At 42.1% G+C, this 18,967-nt stretch overlaps 1 protein-coding gene across 6 annotated transcripts in view; it reads right to left on the bottom strand.

Annotated features, from left to right (window-relative positions):
• TRAPPC9 (trafficking protein particle complex subunit 9) overlaps window positions 1-18,967 on the bottom strand; it is a 639,688-nt gene that overhangs the window by 609,320 nt on the left and 11,401 nt on the right. For 4 of the 6 annotated variants that reach the window (XM_058564989.1, XM_058564990.1, XM_058564986.1 and 1 more), the window contains 3 exons: window positions 13,383-13,528; window positions 9,822-9,950; window positions 791-817 (listed from right to left, as the gene is read on the bottom strand). In XM_058564989.1, coding sequence (XP_058420972.1) covers window positions 791-817; window positions 9,822-9,950; window positions 13,383-13,528 — 302 coding nt within the window. The remainder of the gene's footprint in view (window positions 1-790; window positions 818-9,821; window positions 9,951-13,382; window positions 13,529-18,967) is intronic. The other 2 variants (XM_058564988.1, XM_058564985.1) reach the window with 1 other exon arrangement.

The raw sequence follows: 18,967 nt of genomic DNA on the forward strand, positions 1-18,967 counted from the left end.
GGTTTTCCTTCCTCTTCACTTTCCACAAACCCTACTAGGAAACATTAGCCTAGAGAAAGGATTCAACACAAACGATCAAACAAAAATCTGCAAACCTGAAGCAATTTCATTTCAGAATCAAGATACACAAGGAAATGCAAATACATGTGTTGTCACAAAGCACGTGTAAGCATGACTATCTGATTTCCATTCTTCAGAGAAAGGAAGTTTTTCATTTTTTTACTATTTAACCTTTGTCATTGTTTCTGATTAAGCCATAAAATAAAAGAGCTCATTATGAAATAATTAAGCACTGCGATAAAAGAGATTTTTGCTGTATTAATTACAGAAGGTGTTAAGAGGAGAAAGGAAAACCCACCTCTACAAAAAATGCAAAATTTCTTTCCCTGTCAAGAACATATATGCAAAATGTAGTAGAGAATTCAAATTCATGTTGAGAGGAGCATAAAGCATAGAATCAGAGCAAAGTCATTACTATGCATAAATTCAAAATTAACTGGACAAGCATGCTCAATGCATTCAAAGAATTTTAAATGCACATTTTGCAAATCATTCACTTAACCATGCTAGAGGAATTTTCCTCTTCAACAGACTATAACATAAATCAACAGGGTGCCCCATCAAACAAAGACCAAACAATTATCAGGTTTTTAACAGTTCTGATTTAAAATTACTTAAATCAGAATGTTCCAAAGATCATCATCCAGAATTTTTAAGCATTCATTCACATCACCATGAAACAAGCACTTAAAAAAACAACCAAAAGAAACTAAGCACATAGATCATGTACCTGGATCAATGAGAACTTCTTGTGCCCCTGGAAGAAAGAACAGATTATGGTCTTTTATTTGGAAAACAAAACTACTTTTAAAGATAACTACTAAATCACATTTCATAATTCATATAGCCTTGAAAAATCTGAGACACTTGTATCTGATCAGAAAAGCAATTCTGAATAACAAGTTCAGTGCCTTTTTGCTTTAGAAGGAAAGAAAAGAATACTATTACTCAGACTCTGCACAAACTGTCAAGTGCCTCCTTGCCTCTCCCCACTTTCTACGCTCATGCTCCCCAGCTCTTCTTAAGCAAGCATGAGAATTTCTTATTTCCACAAATAAGCCAAATGACAAAGGAATAGTAATTCATTTGTGCAATTATGTGCCCACACCTTGGAATAGGGGGTAAAAGGTACCAGAGGCTATACAGCACTTATCACTACCCTCCTAAATCTCACCCTCACACACACACTCACACACAGTGAATTACTAGATACGTCACAAGCTAAGGATTTCCAACTTTTAGAAGGTAGCTTTGTAGTTAGTTTAAAATACAAAACAGTTAATTTATTATCAAGAAGGTTTTGAAAGCCTTGATCATCTGCTAAACTATCTAAATATCCACGATATTTGATCCAATCAGCCTTCTCTGTAGAATGTAATTTCCCAAGATGGCAAACACACCCTCAGAAGTTCTGGTTCCAAGAGTGGTGTTTATCATTATCTGTGATCTTTTTTTTTTTTGGGAGGAAGATTGGCCCTGAGCTAACATCTGTTGCCAATCTTCCTCCTTTTTTCCTGTTTTTTTCCTCCCCAAAGCCTCAGTAGATAGTTGTATGTCATAGTTGTATGCCCTTCTAGTTGCTCTGTGTGGGATATTGCCTCAGCATGGCTTGATGATGGGTGTGTAGGTCTGTGCTCAAGATCCGAACTGGTGAACCCCGGGGCGCCAAAGCGGAGTGCGCAAACTTAACCGCTATGCCACTGGGCCGGCCCCGCTATGATCATTTTTAAACACATTAACAAGATTCAGAAAGGTATGTCCCAATAACATATATTCTTATTGAAATAGCATATTTATTCAATTGTCTATATAGAAAATAGGTCCCATGATCATGGTCCTATCTCTGTACAGACTAAAAATCACTGCAATCTAGAAGCCACAATTATAGTAAAAACAGGTGCTTGCTATTGAATACCAACTATATGCCAAGCACAGTGCTTGACAACCAGCATGTGTGGTTCTCAGAGCAGCCCTACGAAGTAGTCAGGGATGATCAACCTCACTGCGGACGGGGAGACTGAGGGATGCTCCACATCACACTCTCCATGACACCACGGCCCCCGACACAAGCTGACAGATCTGCACTGAAGAGACACGCAGCTGTGTGAAAACTTGGGGAACTCTGGATTTCCAAATAACTCTAAAAACTTCCTGTACAGTGAAAAACCTGGTCAAATAAATGATCCTGTGCCATATCCTTTAGATAGGGAATATGATTGAAACTTTTTTGACGCCTCAGAATCATTACCACAATCATCAATGATTTGACCTCTCAGCGTGTCTAGTGATGAACTGGGCCCCGTGTTAAGTTGCACTCAAATTGCAGGGCTTTTAAGGTTATTTTATTCAATTTGTAAAAATCTTCCTGTCTCATGCCTCACACAGGCAGTCAACTGTCATTCTCACTGGCGTGGATGTACCTGAAACAACCCATTTTGGCTTTTTAAGATCTCTTCATCTAATCCAGTGTTGATCTGTGAGCCACCTGGCCCAGATAATTTTTTCAAAAAGCAAAGAAAACATTCAACCGCAAAAAATGGACAGCTTTTTACCAAATGGACTTTAACATCTAATTGGACTTCCTGGAAGCACTTTTCTTTTATTAAACTCACTTCTAGGTACTTAATAGTTTTCTGATTGGTGAGAGTAACACGTGGACTTTGTTTTCTGATTATATGGCCTACTCAGAAGACTTCTTGTCCTGCGTGGGTGGGAGGGGGAATAATAATTAGTGCTGTTTGAAGAAATCACACGATGAGAAAAAGGGGCATCCTCCAGCCAGGTCTCTATGGGTAGAAGTACCTCGATGTGCTCAGAAATGTGACTGTCAGCACCATTAGGCTCCAATGAACTAATTTCACATTATCCAGACTCATAAGAGACTGATGTAAGAAAACTGTAGGTTTAACTTATCAATGTAATAGAAGACATAAAATTATCAGACTAAAATATCAGAGTTCAACAATCGGCACATTTTCTCCTCGGTGGCACAATCACAGGCAGGAGGTTACGTGGCAAGCATGGACAGAAGCACAGCAAGAGGAGTTTTCTAGATTCACTTGATGGACCACATTTCTGTTACAGGGACAGACCTGCTGCCCAGACAGTTAACGCTGAGCACAGGGCACTCTCCACAGACAGTGGCTCAGACACAACTGTGAACACTTGTACACCTCTCCTTTTCCCGCCCTCTCTAGCTGGCCTACCCCTGCCTGATGTGTAGATGTACATATAGATCTACAGACATGCTGACACTGCTGAACACCCAAAGCCAGTCTCTGGGAGCCTGGAAGCCGGAGTGCCAAGGTTTAAATCCCAGCTCCTCCACTTACTAGCTCTGTGACCTTGGTCAAGTTACTCACCCTCTCTGTGCCTCAATTTCCACATCTATAAAACTGGGATAATAATCAAACCTACTTTACTGGGTTGTTGTGAGGATTAAAGGATTAAATTAGCTTATATAGGGGGCCGGCCCAGTGGCGCAAGTGTTTAAGTGCGCACACTCCGCTGCGGTGGCCCGGAGTTCACTAGCCCGTATCCCGGGCGCGCACCGACACACCACTTGTGAAGCCATGCTGTGGTGGCGTCCCATATAAAGTGGAGGAAGATGGGCACGAATGTTAGCCCAGGGCCAGTCTTCCTCAGCAAAAAAGAGGAGGATTGGCATTAGATGTTAGCTCAGAGCTGGTCTTCCTCACAAATAAATAAATAGTTTATATAAAATGCTTAGAAAAGCGTGTAGCACATTTTAAGTGCTCAACAAATGTTAACTATTAAGGTGATTTTATAAATCTCCGTTCTAATCGTCTTTTGTATTTCCTTGCTAGTCTGAGTCCCAAAGGACAGCCTTATTTCCCTATTTACAAATTCTTGGAAAGCACCTTTCTGTTCCACCCCATGACTTGTTCAAACTGGGGGAAGGGGACACTTCCTCCCCGTTCCTCTGGTTTCCATTACGAAGGCTCTTCCCTTAACACTCCTGACTCAGGGCACGGAGGAGCCGAGCTTCCTGGGTGCTGCCTGAGGGTGGCCAGCACCCAAGGGAACAAGAGGGGTTTCACGTGCCCTGCCGTCTCCCAGACTCCCTAAACTCATAACTCACTCCCCCATGTGAGGAGGACTAGCGGTGGGAGACAAGCTGGGCACGTGAAACCCTTCTTGTTCCCTTAGATGCCGGCCACCCTCAGGCAGCACCCAGGATGCTCCGCTCCTCTGTGCCCTGAGTACGACAGGGGCAGGTCCTCTCATAGGAAAGCCTACTATGGCCCAGAGCTGCCTGGGGCTGGGTGAGTCTGTCTAGTTCCGGGATACAGTATGAAGATACCTGTTTTCCTGTATCCCTAAAGTTCATGGAAAATGTGGCTTTATCAGTAATAAAGGTGACATTTACCTCCACCTGCCTACTCTCTTGTCTCATCTCTCAATTGGCTGGTGGAGAAAACTGGACTGTAATTATTGGGCCCCCTTAACCTTTAACATATACTAATTGACTATAATTCTGTGGTTTAACATAGGTTCAGAATGACTGTATAATGGCCCTATCTCTGATGCTGCTGCTAAATTATGAGTATAGGAACTACTGATCTTCTTCAAATATTTCACTCATTTCTTAATTGAATTTTTCCTCCTAAAACCATATTTTCCTATTTTAATTTCTTAGTAATTGCCCAAGACTATAAAATGATGTCTTCACACAAAATAATAGCTAAAGTTTATGAGATCTTTTATGAGATAACCATTGTGCTAAACACGTTATATAATTTCTCGCTAAACTGACAATTCTACAAAGATGATATTAGCATCCCCATTTACAGACGAGGGAAAAACTGAGAAAGACCTCACTCAAGTTTGCATGGCCGCACACTCAAACCCAAGTCAAAAAAAACTAGGCTCTTTCCATGATACCAAATCACCTCCCATTAATTAACATACAACAGTGGGTTCAATACTCAGGGAGTTCAACATGTTTTTCAGATTTGGTTTTCCAGAGACCATTTCTATCTTTTTTATAAGATCAAGGCTGACTGGTTTCTAATACTGGAAGAAAAGTCCAATTTCGCCATTGTTCGCATAGCAAGTCTGAAATTTTCACACAGAGATGACAGAATCTTAAAAATAAGATATAACTAGAATACTTTTTCTAGGTATCCAGACATAATAGACATTGTGCTATGCTGAAGCATTAAACAAAGCAATCAAATTAAAGGAACATTAAGTCTTCTTTTACAAACAGGAAAATTGACTTTAAAAGGTGCAACAGCACCACCTATGGCCAAAAAAGGCTTTCCAAGTTGCTGGAAAAGATGCAACCAAAAAATTGGCTGCATATAAGCAATGATCAGTAAGATTTTAAAAAACAGGATGCTCAGAGACCATAACTAAAAGCTTAGCTGGCACATTCTGAATTCTACTTCAGGGAAGGGAGTGGAATTCAGTACTTAATCTGAAATCTTTAACACTCCTGAATATAAACAAAAAACACAGGATCATGGTAACTAATCTTAGAATAGGAAGGAATCTTGGGCATCCAGTCCAGCCTCTTCGCTTTACAGAGAGAGAGATGAGATCCAGGGAATCTGCCCTTCTAGCAATCAGTAGCAAAGCTTACTCCTAGTCCTTGTATCTTGCACTATCCCAAAAACCAATGGATCTGTACTAACCCTATATTCATAAAAGTCGCATCTGCATTTTTCCAACAGTGGGTAGTCTAAGTGTCTTGCAAAATACTTCCCAAAGGTCTAGTAACTATACAACACACAATTTTACTGGAATACAAAAACGTTCATTGAGATAATAAAACAGCATGAGCTTCCTTTTATTCTCTCTATAAAGGAAAAGTGGCAGATGTCAAATCAACATTTTGATTTTTTTTAACCTATTAAGATACAGAAAAAATCAAAATTTTCTTCAACCACAAAAGAGATAAGCTTATTCTCTGAAAATAGCTCAATGTCAATTTTCCTAAACTTAATCACTATGGTCAAATTCCTAGTAATTTGAAGGTTTTAGTGGGTGTTTACATGGCAATATGAATTCAGAGTTGTAAAAATATACATTCTTTACAACTAATATTTAAGTTCTTCCACTTAAGGCAATTTAGCTATCCTTTATCTTACTAGAATGACACTCATTTCATCAAAACTTCATACTGCACTAAAAAAAATGTAACTGAATCCTTATCACTTAAAATCATATTCATATATATCATATGCATATACGTATTGACTATGCACCAGAAATAAATCACTCTCTTCAGTATTCAAAGTTGGTGCTTCTAAACAATCTATGTCATTGTGACAGCAAAGTTTTATTGTGCACCTCTTAGGGACTTTGCATACATGGTATCTAACTCTCATAAGGTAAATAACTTTATTTTAGGTTCACAAATGAGGGAATGTACTTAGGCCATAAAAACAAAGCTGACAAGTCCCATGTCCATAAAACTTACATATTCATCATCAGGAAAGAAAAGAGTATAGATTTTTACTTTCTCTCAACATTCCTGACTTAATCTTTTCTTCCATACCAAAGACTACATAAAACCAACTCAGTCTTCATAACTTTTTCTCTCAACAAGCATCACTAGAGAAACACAAGCAATAAGTCACTAGCAATGGTTAGATTTTCAAAGCCCCCCTTCTTGTGCTCTGTAATAATTTTTAAAGTTTTATTTTTAGTGCTTACAGAGTTAAGAAAATAAAAAATATTAACTTTTTAGTTTTTTTAGCTGAGAATGTTTGTGAAAATGTACAATTTTAATCTATTCCACTCTGTCTCATATTTTCACTGCTATCTCTTCTTTTAAGGCATTGTCAGGCTGAGATCACTAAAATCTGTGATTTATGAACTCACAGACGTTCAGGACACCAGTCAAAAGGAGGCTGATTAGAGGAGCAATTAATGCTCACTGTGCAGTCAGACCAACCTGGGTTCAAGTCCTGATCCGCAACTTGCCAGTGTGTGATCTGGGGCAAGATGCCTCATCTATAAACCTCAGTCCCTCGCCTGGAAAAAGGAGGTACTGTACTTGCCCTGGGCGCCTGCTATGAGGTAAGACATAAAGCATTTAGCACAGCCACTGGCCTATGGTAGGTGCTGAATAACTCATAGCCATTGTGATAATTATGATGATGATGATCACTATTAAACTAAGATAGACCAAAAAGTAGAAATGACCATAAAAGAGAAATGTTTACAAGTCAATAAGCATTTTCTTTTGGATTGATTGCAGAATGTCCTATTTATTTTTTTAATACACCAAGTTTTGTCTGTTAATTATAGACTTACATGGGCCGGCCCCGTGGCTTAGCGGTTAAGTGTGTGCGCTCTGGTGCTGGCAGCCCGGGGTTCGATTCCCAGGCGCGCACCGGCGCACCGCTTCTCCGGCCATGCTGAGGCCATGTCCCACATGCAGCAACTAGAGGGATGTGCAGCTATGACATACAACTATCTACTGGGGCTTTGGGGGAAAATAAATAAATAAATTATAGACTTACAGGTTCATATACAAGTCTCTAGAGAAAAGAATTAATGGCCCCTAACCTTTAAATACCAAGAAACGAAAGTTAAAAAAAATTAAAACAAAAGGAGAATTAAAGCAAAAGGAGGTAGGGACTAAAGAATTCTTTTTGAAACTAAGATAACTCAATTTTAAGAGGGAAAAAAAATCTCTTTTCTCAGAGGAAATCTGCTTGAAAACTATGTAATCGGGATCTGAGATATCTAGAGTCTTTTAACATTATTCATGATTCATATTACCAAGTCTTAAAACGACTTGATAATCAACAATAATAACAATATGTATTAATAATAATAATAGCTGCTAACATTTACCAAGTACTGGCTAGGATTGTTCTGGGTCCTTTACATGTGTATCATCTCATTCACAAGAACCCTATAAGGTAAATACTATTATTATCTTCCCATTTTACAGATAAGGAAATTGAGGCACAGAGAGATTAAGCAACTTGCTCCAGGTCACACTGACATTAAGCGACACCTGTGTTTCTGCTGTTTTGCTGTTGAAAAAGGAACCTGAGATATAAATTCAAGGTAGAATGTTAAATAATTAGTTTGTCTGGTCTTCACCTCAGATAGTAGATGCCATAAATTCCTGATGTAAGACAAGGTTGCCACTAAGAACTGAATAATCTTGAAATTAATATCCAAGATAAAGCAACATGTCTGTTCATGATATCAAGCCCATTAATGGATCTGGACCCTCTATTGCTTGACAGGTAGTAACAGCATCACTGACCTAATGAGATAAGCGCTGCTCTTTCAGCTCTCGCGTGGGCTTCACTAGATGTTTCTCCCCACAGACTATCTTCAACAGGAAAAGCTCTCAAGTTTCTGACACTATGTAAAGCTAAAAAGGACACTTCTCTACTGAAGACAGAGTAGTTTTTCAAAACAGCTTAAAACTGTTTTTGCCTACATTCAGCAAGGAGAAAAAAGGAAACATTATTCTCCAAGTCTCTCGAGTCTCACTAACCACATCAGAACAGTCTCAGCACATGATAACTCTTCAAATCACAGGGGACAAAAAAAACAACCTCCAACAAAAGGGCTCCCCTGGAGAGCGCAGCAGCTCCCCTTCTAGAGAAAATGAAGCGTGCTTTCACCTCTCTGAGTGTGTTGGAGATTCTAGCACCTGGTCACTGACTAGAGAAGACAATGCAACTTAAAATGCTGTCATCTCATACCAGAGATAGCAATTATAACAACAAGGAATAAATACAGGTGGATGCTGACGCAACATCTCAAGTCAGAATCAAAGCACAGGGACAGGCAGGAGTAGAGATATCGTCAACTTCAGACTTTCTATGTCACTTCTGAGCCTGCTTTACTTTCCTCTCAAACAACCGAGATGCCACTAAAACCATTAGGAATGCTCTGCTGAAGAATGATAAAATATCTTCAAGAACCATTATAGATTCATCTAAGCAGTTCTACAAAGACTGCAGCCAGATTCAGGCTGTGCCGCTACGGTAACTGATTCATAAAGGTAATTTCTGCGTTCTTTACAGATCATAGGGGATGGTATAATTCAGCAAAAAAAGAAATTTAAGGCTTTTCCCCATCCAATACTACAGTGGGCTTTCTCTCCGAGGAAAAAAAATATCTAAAAATCTCATGGATCAAAAAACACCTACCAGTTATGTGTATAGCCTTGATTTCTGCATTCTTTGTTATTATCTTTGTGATCTGTGCAATATGACAACTATATCCTGAACCATTTAAGGCAAGTTCATTAGTTAACAGTCAAAAGGGTCAAGTTCATTCAACAAGCATTTGTGGGTCTGCTCCTCCAAAGAAGATTTTTTACTCTTCATTGGTGCTAACAAACATAAGCAAATTAAACTTAACTCATTAAGAGAACTTCATCAACCAGGAAAATAAGAAACAGCTCCCAGACCCTGATTTAGCTTTAAAATTGACATCTGGGACCAGCTTCACCGAATACACAGAAATTATGAAAAAGACCCAGAAACGGAACTTCAAGGGTCTACCACGAAGTTTTATGCAAGTTTTCCAGAAATCAACCAATCATTGTAATCCATTAACATTATTCAATAAGATCAATAAATATTCAATAAAATCAGAAGAAAACGTCTCGTGCAAGGTTTCTTCTGACTCAGTAGATATTATACTTTATTTAAACATTAGTCAGCCTTAACTCAGAGGGACAAGTAATAAATTACTCCCACTTGCTTAAAGACTATAGATGAGTCCAGGCCGGAGGACAGAGCAGAGCTTACCCGGTCGGTGTCTGTTGGCTGCTTCAGCAGGAAGCGAGCTGCCCGGGACCCTTTGAGCTCCAGCCTTACCAGCGGTTCCACCAGGATAGTGATAGATGACAGAAGCCGAACACAACCCTTCAAGGGCAGCTGGGCATTAAAAAAAAACTACAATTAGTAAAGTTAGTGGCCCATCGTTAGCTCAAATTGCATGGCTAAGAATGATTTGAACAGATTATGTGGAAATGCCAATTTTTCCCCAAAACAAAGATCAAATCTACAGATCACTGGTTTTGTTACAAACAGGAACATGCCACCTATTATCTTTCGCAAGCCCACGTCAAGGCCGGCAACACAGGAAAGTCTCACGATGCTCAAGGCTTCACTGTGGGGCTGAGTACACATGTGAAATGGGCCAGCCTCCTCAGCCATTCATTCCCTCATGTAACCAACAGTTGAGCGCATACCGTGAGGCAGGCTCTGTGCCCGATTCTGATGCTACAGAGATGTGTAGCAGAAAGTGCCCTGGACTGAAAATATTTCAAAAATACCACCAGAAGCAGGACCAGAACACCTTTCCACATCACACACCCTAAATGCATCTGTTCAGTTTGGAGCAAATACCTGTAGGCCTGTCTCCTTCTCAAAGGCAGCCACAGTTACTTGGAGTACATTTTGTTCTTCTATTACCAGCAGTTATATCCTAAAAATTTCAAGCTATGCCACATGCCTTATTAGTTGTGCTACAGTGTTCATCTTTATTCATTAGCTCAGCGGTTCTCAAACTTTTTGGTCTTAGAACTCTTTGACACTCTGAAAAATTACTGAAGATCACAAAGAGTTTTTTTTTGGTGCAGGTTACGTCTAGAGATATTTACCATATTTGAAATTAAAACCAGAAAAGGATTTAAATATTTATGTGTTAATTCCTTTTAAAATAATGAGAACCTCATTACATGCTGAATTTTTATGAAAAGTAACTATTTTCCAAAACAAAAAGAATATGGGGGCCGGCCCGGTGGCGCAAGCGGTTGAGTGCGCGCGCTCCGCTGCGGCGGCCCGGGGTTCGCTGGTTCGGATCCCAGGCGCGCACCGACGCACTGCTTGGTAAGCCATGCTGTGGCGGCGTCCCATATAAAGTGGAGGAAGATGGGCACCGATGTTAGCCCAGGGCCATCTTCCTCAGCAAAAAAAAAAAAAAAAAGAGGAGGATTGGCGGATGTTAGCTCAGGGCTGATCTCCTCACAAAAAAAAAAAAAAAAAAAAGAATATGCTGGGGGGCTGGCCCTGTGGTGTAGTGGTTAGGTTTGGCGCGTTCCTCTTCGGCAGCCCCAGTTCTCGGGTTCAGATACCAGGCATGGACCTACGCCACTTGTCAGCCATGCTGCGGCAGCAACCCACATATAAAGTAGAGGGAGACTGGCACAGATGTTAGCTCGGGGCTAATCTTCCTCAAGCGAAAAACGAGGAAGATTGGCAACAGATGTTAGCTCACGGCTAATCTTCCTCAGCAAAAAACCAAATAAATAAATAAATAAAATAATATGCTGGAAAAGTGGCATTGTTATACCATTTTTACAAATTTCTTTAATGTCTGGCTTCATACAAGTGAGGTAGATTCTCATATCTGCTTCGGCACCCGATCTGTTGTCATAGGTCATGTAGCCTCTGGGAAACTCCACTATATGTTTATGAGAGATGTACACATATGTTTATGAGAGACACACATTAGAGACTGCATATATATGAGAGGAAAGTGAAAGATGCACACAGCACACAGCACAGTCCATCTCCACGCACCTTCTTTATGAACCCTACCGACCTGGTGGATCACTCTCTGGGTGTGAGGTACATGAGTGGGTACTATTCTTTCTGGATAAGTGCCTGCAGCAGAGGCCCTACTGTTAAAGCTCCCTGGGATACGGATATGTTCCACCAATCAATAACAAGTATTTATAGACTTCTCTTTCAAGAAAACTAAGCAAATCTCACATTCTTTCTCATCCTGCTTAATCCTTTCTCTCTTTCTCTTTTCCATCTCTTCCTATTCTCTCCTTCTCTTTCCCACTTTTATTTCTCTATCCTCTTTAAGAAGCCAAATTATGAAACTTAAGTCCATTTTAAGTATTTCTTATATTTAATGTATTCTATAGCATGTTGTTAAACTTCTATTAAAGAATTTACTTGGTTCCCTCATTCTGACTTGTACTATCCTAAGCGGCTGACAGATAGGCCCCCTGACTAAACTGTCAGCTTCTTCAAGGAAAGAACCCTATTTTAGTCCTTACTCACACAACATTCACTTAACAAGCATTTATGGAACATCTACAATATGCTAGATGATGGACACACACAGACCACGCCTCCCACTCCCATGAGACAGTCCCTGAAGGAGAAAAACACCTAAACATGCAATTCCAGCACAAAGAGTAAGCTCTATAATAGAGTTCTGAACAACAACTGCCTGGAGGGGTCAGAAAATGCTGCCCTTTGAAGGAGGTTTATTTCTATTTTTTTTTTTTTTTTTTTTGTGAGGAGATCAGCCCTGTGCTAACATCCGCCAATCCTCCTCTTTTTTTTTTTTTTTTGCTGAGGAAGACGGCCCTGGGCTAACATCTGTGCCCATCTTCCTCCACTTTATATGGGACGCCGCCACAGCATGGCTTGCCAAGCAGTGCGTCGGTGCGCGCCCGGGATCCGAACCAGCGAACCCCGGGCCGCCGCAGCGGAGCGCGCGCACTTAACCGCTTGCGCCACCGGGCCAGCCCCAGGAGGTTTATTTCTGTTTTGGTTTCTTTTTAGTTTTTTAAATTGAGATATAATTCACGTACTATAAAACTCACCCACTTAAAAGTGTACAATTCAGCAATTTTTAGTATACTCACAGTTGTGCAACCAGTACCACTATCTAATTCCAGAACATTTTCATCTCCCCAAAGGAAAGCCCATACCCTTTAGCAGTCACTCCCCAATCTCCCCTCTGCCCAGCCCCTAGCAACCAGTAATCTGCTGTTTGCCTCTATAGATTTGCCTATTCTGGACATTTCAGATAATTGGAATCATACAATATATGGCCTTTTGTGTCTGGCATCTTTTACTTAGCATGGTTTTCAAAGTTTGTCCGTGTTGCAGTGGTATCAGTATTTCATTCATTTTTATGTCTGAATAACATTCCACTGTATGGGTAAATCACACAGTGTTTACACACAGTGTGTTTACCCATTCATCAGCTGACGTACGGATGAGGTTGTGAAGAATGAGTGTAACAGATGACAAATGTGGGGAATGGCATTCTAAGCAGAGGGCAAGGTGTGCTAAAAAAACAGCAGAGGAACAAGGCGAGGCAATGCATTTCAGAGGGAAGTGCATGCAGGCTTCAGCAGGACTGCAGTGCAGGCCTGGGTGCAGAAGTGGCAGAAGATAAGGCGGAGAAGTTCCCAGACGATGCCCACAGCAACCAGCACAGCTGACTGCTTCCCCTCCCCCATCCTTTATTTTCAGAGCCATTTTTTCTGTTTTCTCTTACTTGAAAGAACAGTTGCCATAATTATATATCTGATCATCTTCATCAAACAATCTTACCTCCAAGCCACAAGAAGTCATTCACTGAGCGGAGAAGCTCCACCGACATGTGGTAATGGACCAAGGAGTCCTGCAGCATCCCAGCCTGCAGGCATAAGTCCCCCACATGTTTCCGCATGCGTCCTTGGCACCGCTTCTTGTAATGTCTAAAAAATAGAATGCACGGAAATGAATCATTGCTAACGCACGACTTCTGCCCCAAAAGTACACTGGCTAAGCACTATCAACTCTCTCACTACAAGAAATTGCTGAGAAGGCAACTTTAGGCTCTATAATTGAAGTCAGCAACTAATCATTGCCAGTCACGTGAGCTGGAATGGTTCTAACTTCTAAAACTACCGCCAAGTTATTTTCTAAACGTAATAGGTATATATGACTTCTACCATGTATTTCACTCAGACAGTTTTAGAGTAAGAATTTTCTTCTCAAATTTTCCAGTTGCAACATTACCACAAATTTATATTTCTGCTTTTTAAAAAATCAATTATCTTCCACTTTCTTAACTTCGAACCTATTATTATTTTATAAAGAGAGCTATGCTGCAGATTATAAGCCAACCATTTGGTTTTTGCAAACAAGACCTTTATCTTCAGTATTTCAGAGCAAGCTTTAATAATGCTTTGAGAGGGTGGGGCCTGGGCACTCACTAACAGCTCTTTAAATATTGGCAAGAATGTGCTATTAAATAATGCAAAGGCTTCAAACTCCCTATCAACTCAGAAACCAAAGAAACTATACCAAAATCTTCCTTTATCATTTTTAAGTATTCCTATTCTTTTTAACACTAAATTTCTTAAGATATTTTTTTCAAGAAAAATAGCACCTGTATTAAATTTTCCCTGACCAAAAAAGCAATCTTATCAAGAACAAAAACCCCAATAGAAATCCAAAAGATGAGAAGTTTCTAGCTAAATGAACGTTATTGACAGACCTCAATACAAAGTTAAATCCTATCAGATCTAACTCGGACGAGCTCAACACACTCTTTGGCTACCCTGGAACTTAGCTTTTCTGTTCCACCTGTTGGGTGAACAAGGATTATCACATAAGGCAGAGAGGGAGAGAAGAGGGAACACCAGCCTCCATTTGTTTTCTTCCGAGCCACAGGACAATGTTAGGACGGCCCCACTAACAAGCCCTCCGCATAAGAAAATACTACAGCTATACTGCCCCTGCCGTGCCCAACCAGACCCCTGGCACCTCTCTCTCCCACGGTTACCTCACAGCCTTCTAATGATCTCTCTGACCCTCCCCATTCCGCATCACCCCTCCCCTCTGTCCCCGCTACCTACACTTACACACACACTACACACACACCATATACCCCACATACACACACACCACACATATACACCACACACACACACCACACACACACAAACACACCACACACACACATACCACACACACACCACACATACATACACACATACCACACACAAACACACACACATACACACACCAAACACACAGTTGAAGTGGCCTTCCCAAAGCACAAACCTGATAATGTCACTCCCCCACTTCAAACCTTTCAAAGGCTCTCGAACACAGTTCTAGCCCCCTCCCATCACTCCAGCCTCCCCTCCTAGCACTGCCCCCTGCCCTCTACAGCCTTCCTGCAGTACCCGAGTCCCCAGTGACCTCAGGCTCCACCTGACCCCTTCTGCCCAGCTACTTCCCACTCTCCTTAGGGCTCATTTGGACTGTCAGTTTCTCAAGGAAGCCTTCCTGCCTCCAACCTCTGCACTTTGGGTTAGGTGTCCCTGCTATGTTCCTAGAACTTTCTACGCTGAATCAACTTCTGACGTTTCTAAGCTCCCAAAAGGCTAATACACTGTGCTTACTATTGTGTGTCCACCCTTCTCCCCTGGACACTCAGAAACATGTTTGCTATGAGTAAACAAATGAATGGATGGGTCTCAAAAGGGACCAACAAAACCAGGAATACCTCTCCTAGAGGTCACTCCCCACTGACACCCCTCACTGCCTCCCTCTCTTATCAGTTTTAAAACATCAAGCTCCTCCGAAGCCCTCCATGACCAGGCCCCTCCTGACCAGCGCCCTCCTCCGCGGGAGCACCCCCACGCTGAACCCAGGGAGACGGACCACTTAGGGCTTTTCAGCACAGGGCACTCGCCCAAGCCCCTGCCCCACAAGCCTCCAGGCCTCTGCCCAGGCTGTTCCTGCCACCGGAGCCACCATCCCTGCCCTTCACCTGGCTGACCCCTACTCTGCATTCAAAACTAAATGCAGAGCCCTCTTGCTCCAGGAACTCTTCCCTGATAAGGTCCTATAGCTCTCAGCTGGGCTGCCCTCCACAACAGGACCGCAGAGTCACTATCTGGGTATTTCCCCATCCCTCCGTTAGGACCATGAACTCTCTTGAGGGCATTTGGGAAGAAGAGAAAGAGACGAGAAGAGGGAAGGAAGGAGCAAAAAGAAAATCACAGCCCAAGTCCCAAATGTGAGGACTCGCACATATGTGTCACATGCCAGTGGACTTGTTAGGGAAAAAGTTCCCCTTAACAACTGTGAAAGCATCTCACTCCAACAGCAACATAATGTACTGTGCAGGGATTCTTTATCTTCACCTGATATAACATAATAGCAGAGAATAATACAAACTGCACAGAACTTCAGGGAATGCACTCCCCGTACTCACGAGGAACAGAAAATTACTACGTTCAACTCACGGAAATGCAGTTCCTGCGCCTCTCCCTCTCACAGGTGGACCGTGCTTACGTTCAGAAGCCTCTGAGTCTTGGGGCCGGCTCCCTGGCTTAGCAGTTAAGTGCGTGCGCTTTGCTACTGGCGGCCCGGGTTCGGATCCCGGGCGTGCACCGACGCACCACTTCTCCGGCCATGCTGAGGCCACATCCCACATACAGCAACTAGAAGGATGTGCAGCTATGACATACAACTATCTACTGGGACTTTGGGGAGAAAAAGGAGGAGAATTGGCAATAGACGTTAGCTCAGAGCCGGTCTTCCTCAGCAAAAAGGGGAGGATTAGCACAGATGTTAGCTCAGGGCTGATCTTCCTCACAAAAAAAAAAAAGAAGCCTCTAAGTCTTACTTTACACTCATGCATTATCTGCAACCAGGTCATCATAGAAATGAAATGCAAACATACAACTCTGGGACGTAAAACATCTTGATGCTATCTAACCATCAAAGGAGGCTGAGCTTCGTGAAACAGACCTGCAGCACTTTAATAAGAGACATTTTTCTGAGAGGTTCCAAAACTGATCTACTTTACCATTCCAAGTATAACAGGGAGGGAACAGAATTAATAGGGAGAACAAGGCCATGTTTGAATTCTGCTACAGCATTTACTAGCTGTGTGAGGCTGGACTAATTACTTAACCTCTCTGAGAATTCTTCTCACTCTGCAAAATGGGCCTGCGGCCCACCTCAGATGGCACTGACGTGACGTGAATGAAGTATGCAGGCAGGGTGGCTGACTGGTGCCTGACAGAGTCCTGTGGGTTTCCTCCCCACCCCTCTCCCTCTTTAGACTTGTATTGTTCCCCTAATAAGCATCAAGCCCCTGTGACAGACTGTCCTATTCATCTTTGTATCCACCCAATATAGTGCCTTACACTTTGAAGGATCAAAAAAGAACTGCTTCCTCAATAGTAGCTATCAATGTTCTTAAGAGGTTTGTTTTAAGTCTAATTTTGGGGGAAAGACTATTCCAGGACTATCCAACAATCCTTTTACATGTCAGCTCCTCCTCCCAATTCCCCATCACCTCTTTCCTCAGGTTCCCTATCCGATCTGCCTTTTGTTCCAGGGAAAGACAGTCCACTTGGCTGGCACCACCCCCCTCAGGCCCTCCCCCTCCCTCAAGGATGAGTGGGACCCCATCCTCTCCCCACTCCCCCGCAACTCCAGCTCCTGAGGAGGTGCAGCTCCTCCATCCTGCTGCCAGAGCAATCTTTCTAAGATGCAAATCTAGCCAGGTCATTCTCTTCAGATTTTTGTAGCAGCTGACCCGTCCCCAAGCACCTTTAGGATAAATAGCAGCTGCTCCTAAAATCCCAAACTCCTTAGAATAATATGCAAAACCTCTACGATCTGGGCTTCCCTCTGATCCCCGGTCACATCGGAGTACCTGGGGATCAGTCCTGAACCTTTCTCCCGCCTCAGTCTACACCTCTCTAGATGAGCTCATCTACCGTCATGGTTTTAAGTACAAGCTAAATATTGACAACGCCCAAGGTCTACCTCTAGTCCAGCTCCTTCGCCTGAGCTCCAGGCTCACAAATCCAACTGCCTCTTTGAAGTCGTCACTTAAATGTCTAATAGGCATCTAAAAAACACACCCAACATTTCTGGAATCTGACTCCCAGCAGGTACCGCCCAGTCTTCCCCATTTTAGTAAGCAGCCCACCATACGCCCAGTTGTTCCTGTCAAAACTCTGGGTGAGATGGACTGGGGGGATGAATATGAGGTCCTAGGTCAGCCAAGGACTCTCCCTTCAGGGCTGACCCTGGGTGTTGGGGTTTCATTACTGCAACCTAATGACATGCCCATCAGTGATGGACATTAGGCTCAACAAATACAGAAACAGCTATTTCTTGCCAACACAGGGTTAAAAGTAAAAGCCGGGGCAGGTAAGGGCCTGCAAATTGCCAAGGTGAGCCTAAGGTGGGCCTAAGCGGGGCCTAAGTGGGGCCCCAGAACTGGCTCTGAGCACTACTGGCTAAAGCAGAGAGGGAATGACAGTTAATTATAGAGGTCCTCTGTCCACAGACCCAAACAGGCTAGCTATTTAGGAGATGGCCCTATTTTCCTGATACTTAGAAAAGTCCCCCTCATAAAAGGGGGTGAAAGACTGGTGTAGAGTTTAGAACAGCCTCTGCCCCTTTATGAAGGAACGTTGCTAAGACGAAGTAAAGTCGATGGCATGCTCGAGGGGAAAGCAAAAGAAAATCTGGTAACCGCTTCCTCCAACAGCGTCCCTTCATGGCCAGCCAGTCCCGTGCTGCACCTTTACTGGTGACTGCTGGTCAGTAAGCACCATCATGCACATCACACAGCGACAGCCAAAAATCATGTGCCTAATGCGTTCATTTAAAAGCCAGAATCAAGCGAGGCGCTGCAGTCTTAGACTTTCCGAGTTAAAACAGCCCATGAAAAATCCCTCTGCAGCCACCTAAATCAATTAGCATCTCACATCCTTAAAACAAACAAAAAATTAATAAAGGCTCATTTGTCACCAAATACTAAGTAAGACCAAACAAGTTCCCCAAAGCAAGGATTCTAACAGATATCAAAACCAATGGGTTACGTGCTAAAAAAGCTAAAATTTTAAAAAATTTTCTAATTTTTTTTTTTTTTTTTTTTTTCTAATAAAAAGATGACCAATATAATCTATGGATCTAGGCAGCAGTAAGGTTTTGTTTTTTAAAGCGATGGAAGCAATGGGAAGGCAGCGCATAGGGAAATCTAGCTATTTTCAATGCAGTATGTTCACAGCCTACCTTTTCAGACCCAACAACATACTCACAGGGCGGTATGATAGAAAAAAAAAAAGGAAAAGAAAAGAAAGAGGAACAAGCAAAAATTAGAAACACAC

The sequence above is a fragment of the Diceros bicornis genome, chromosome 21 (assembly GCF_020826845.1).
Source record: "Diceros bicornis minor isolate mBicDic1 chromosome 21, mDicBic1.mat.cur, whole genome shotgun sequence".
NCBI lineage: Eukaryota > Metazoa > Chordata > Mammalia > Perissodactyla > Rhinocerotidae > Diceros > Diceros bicornis.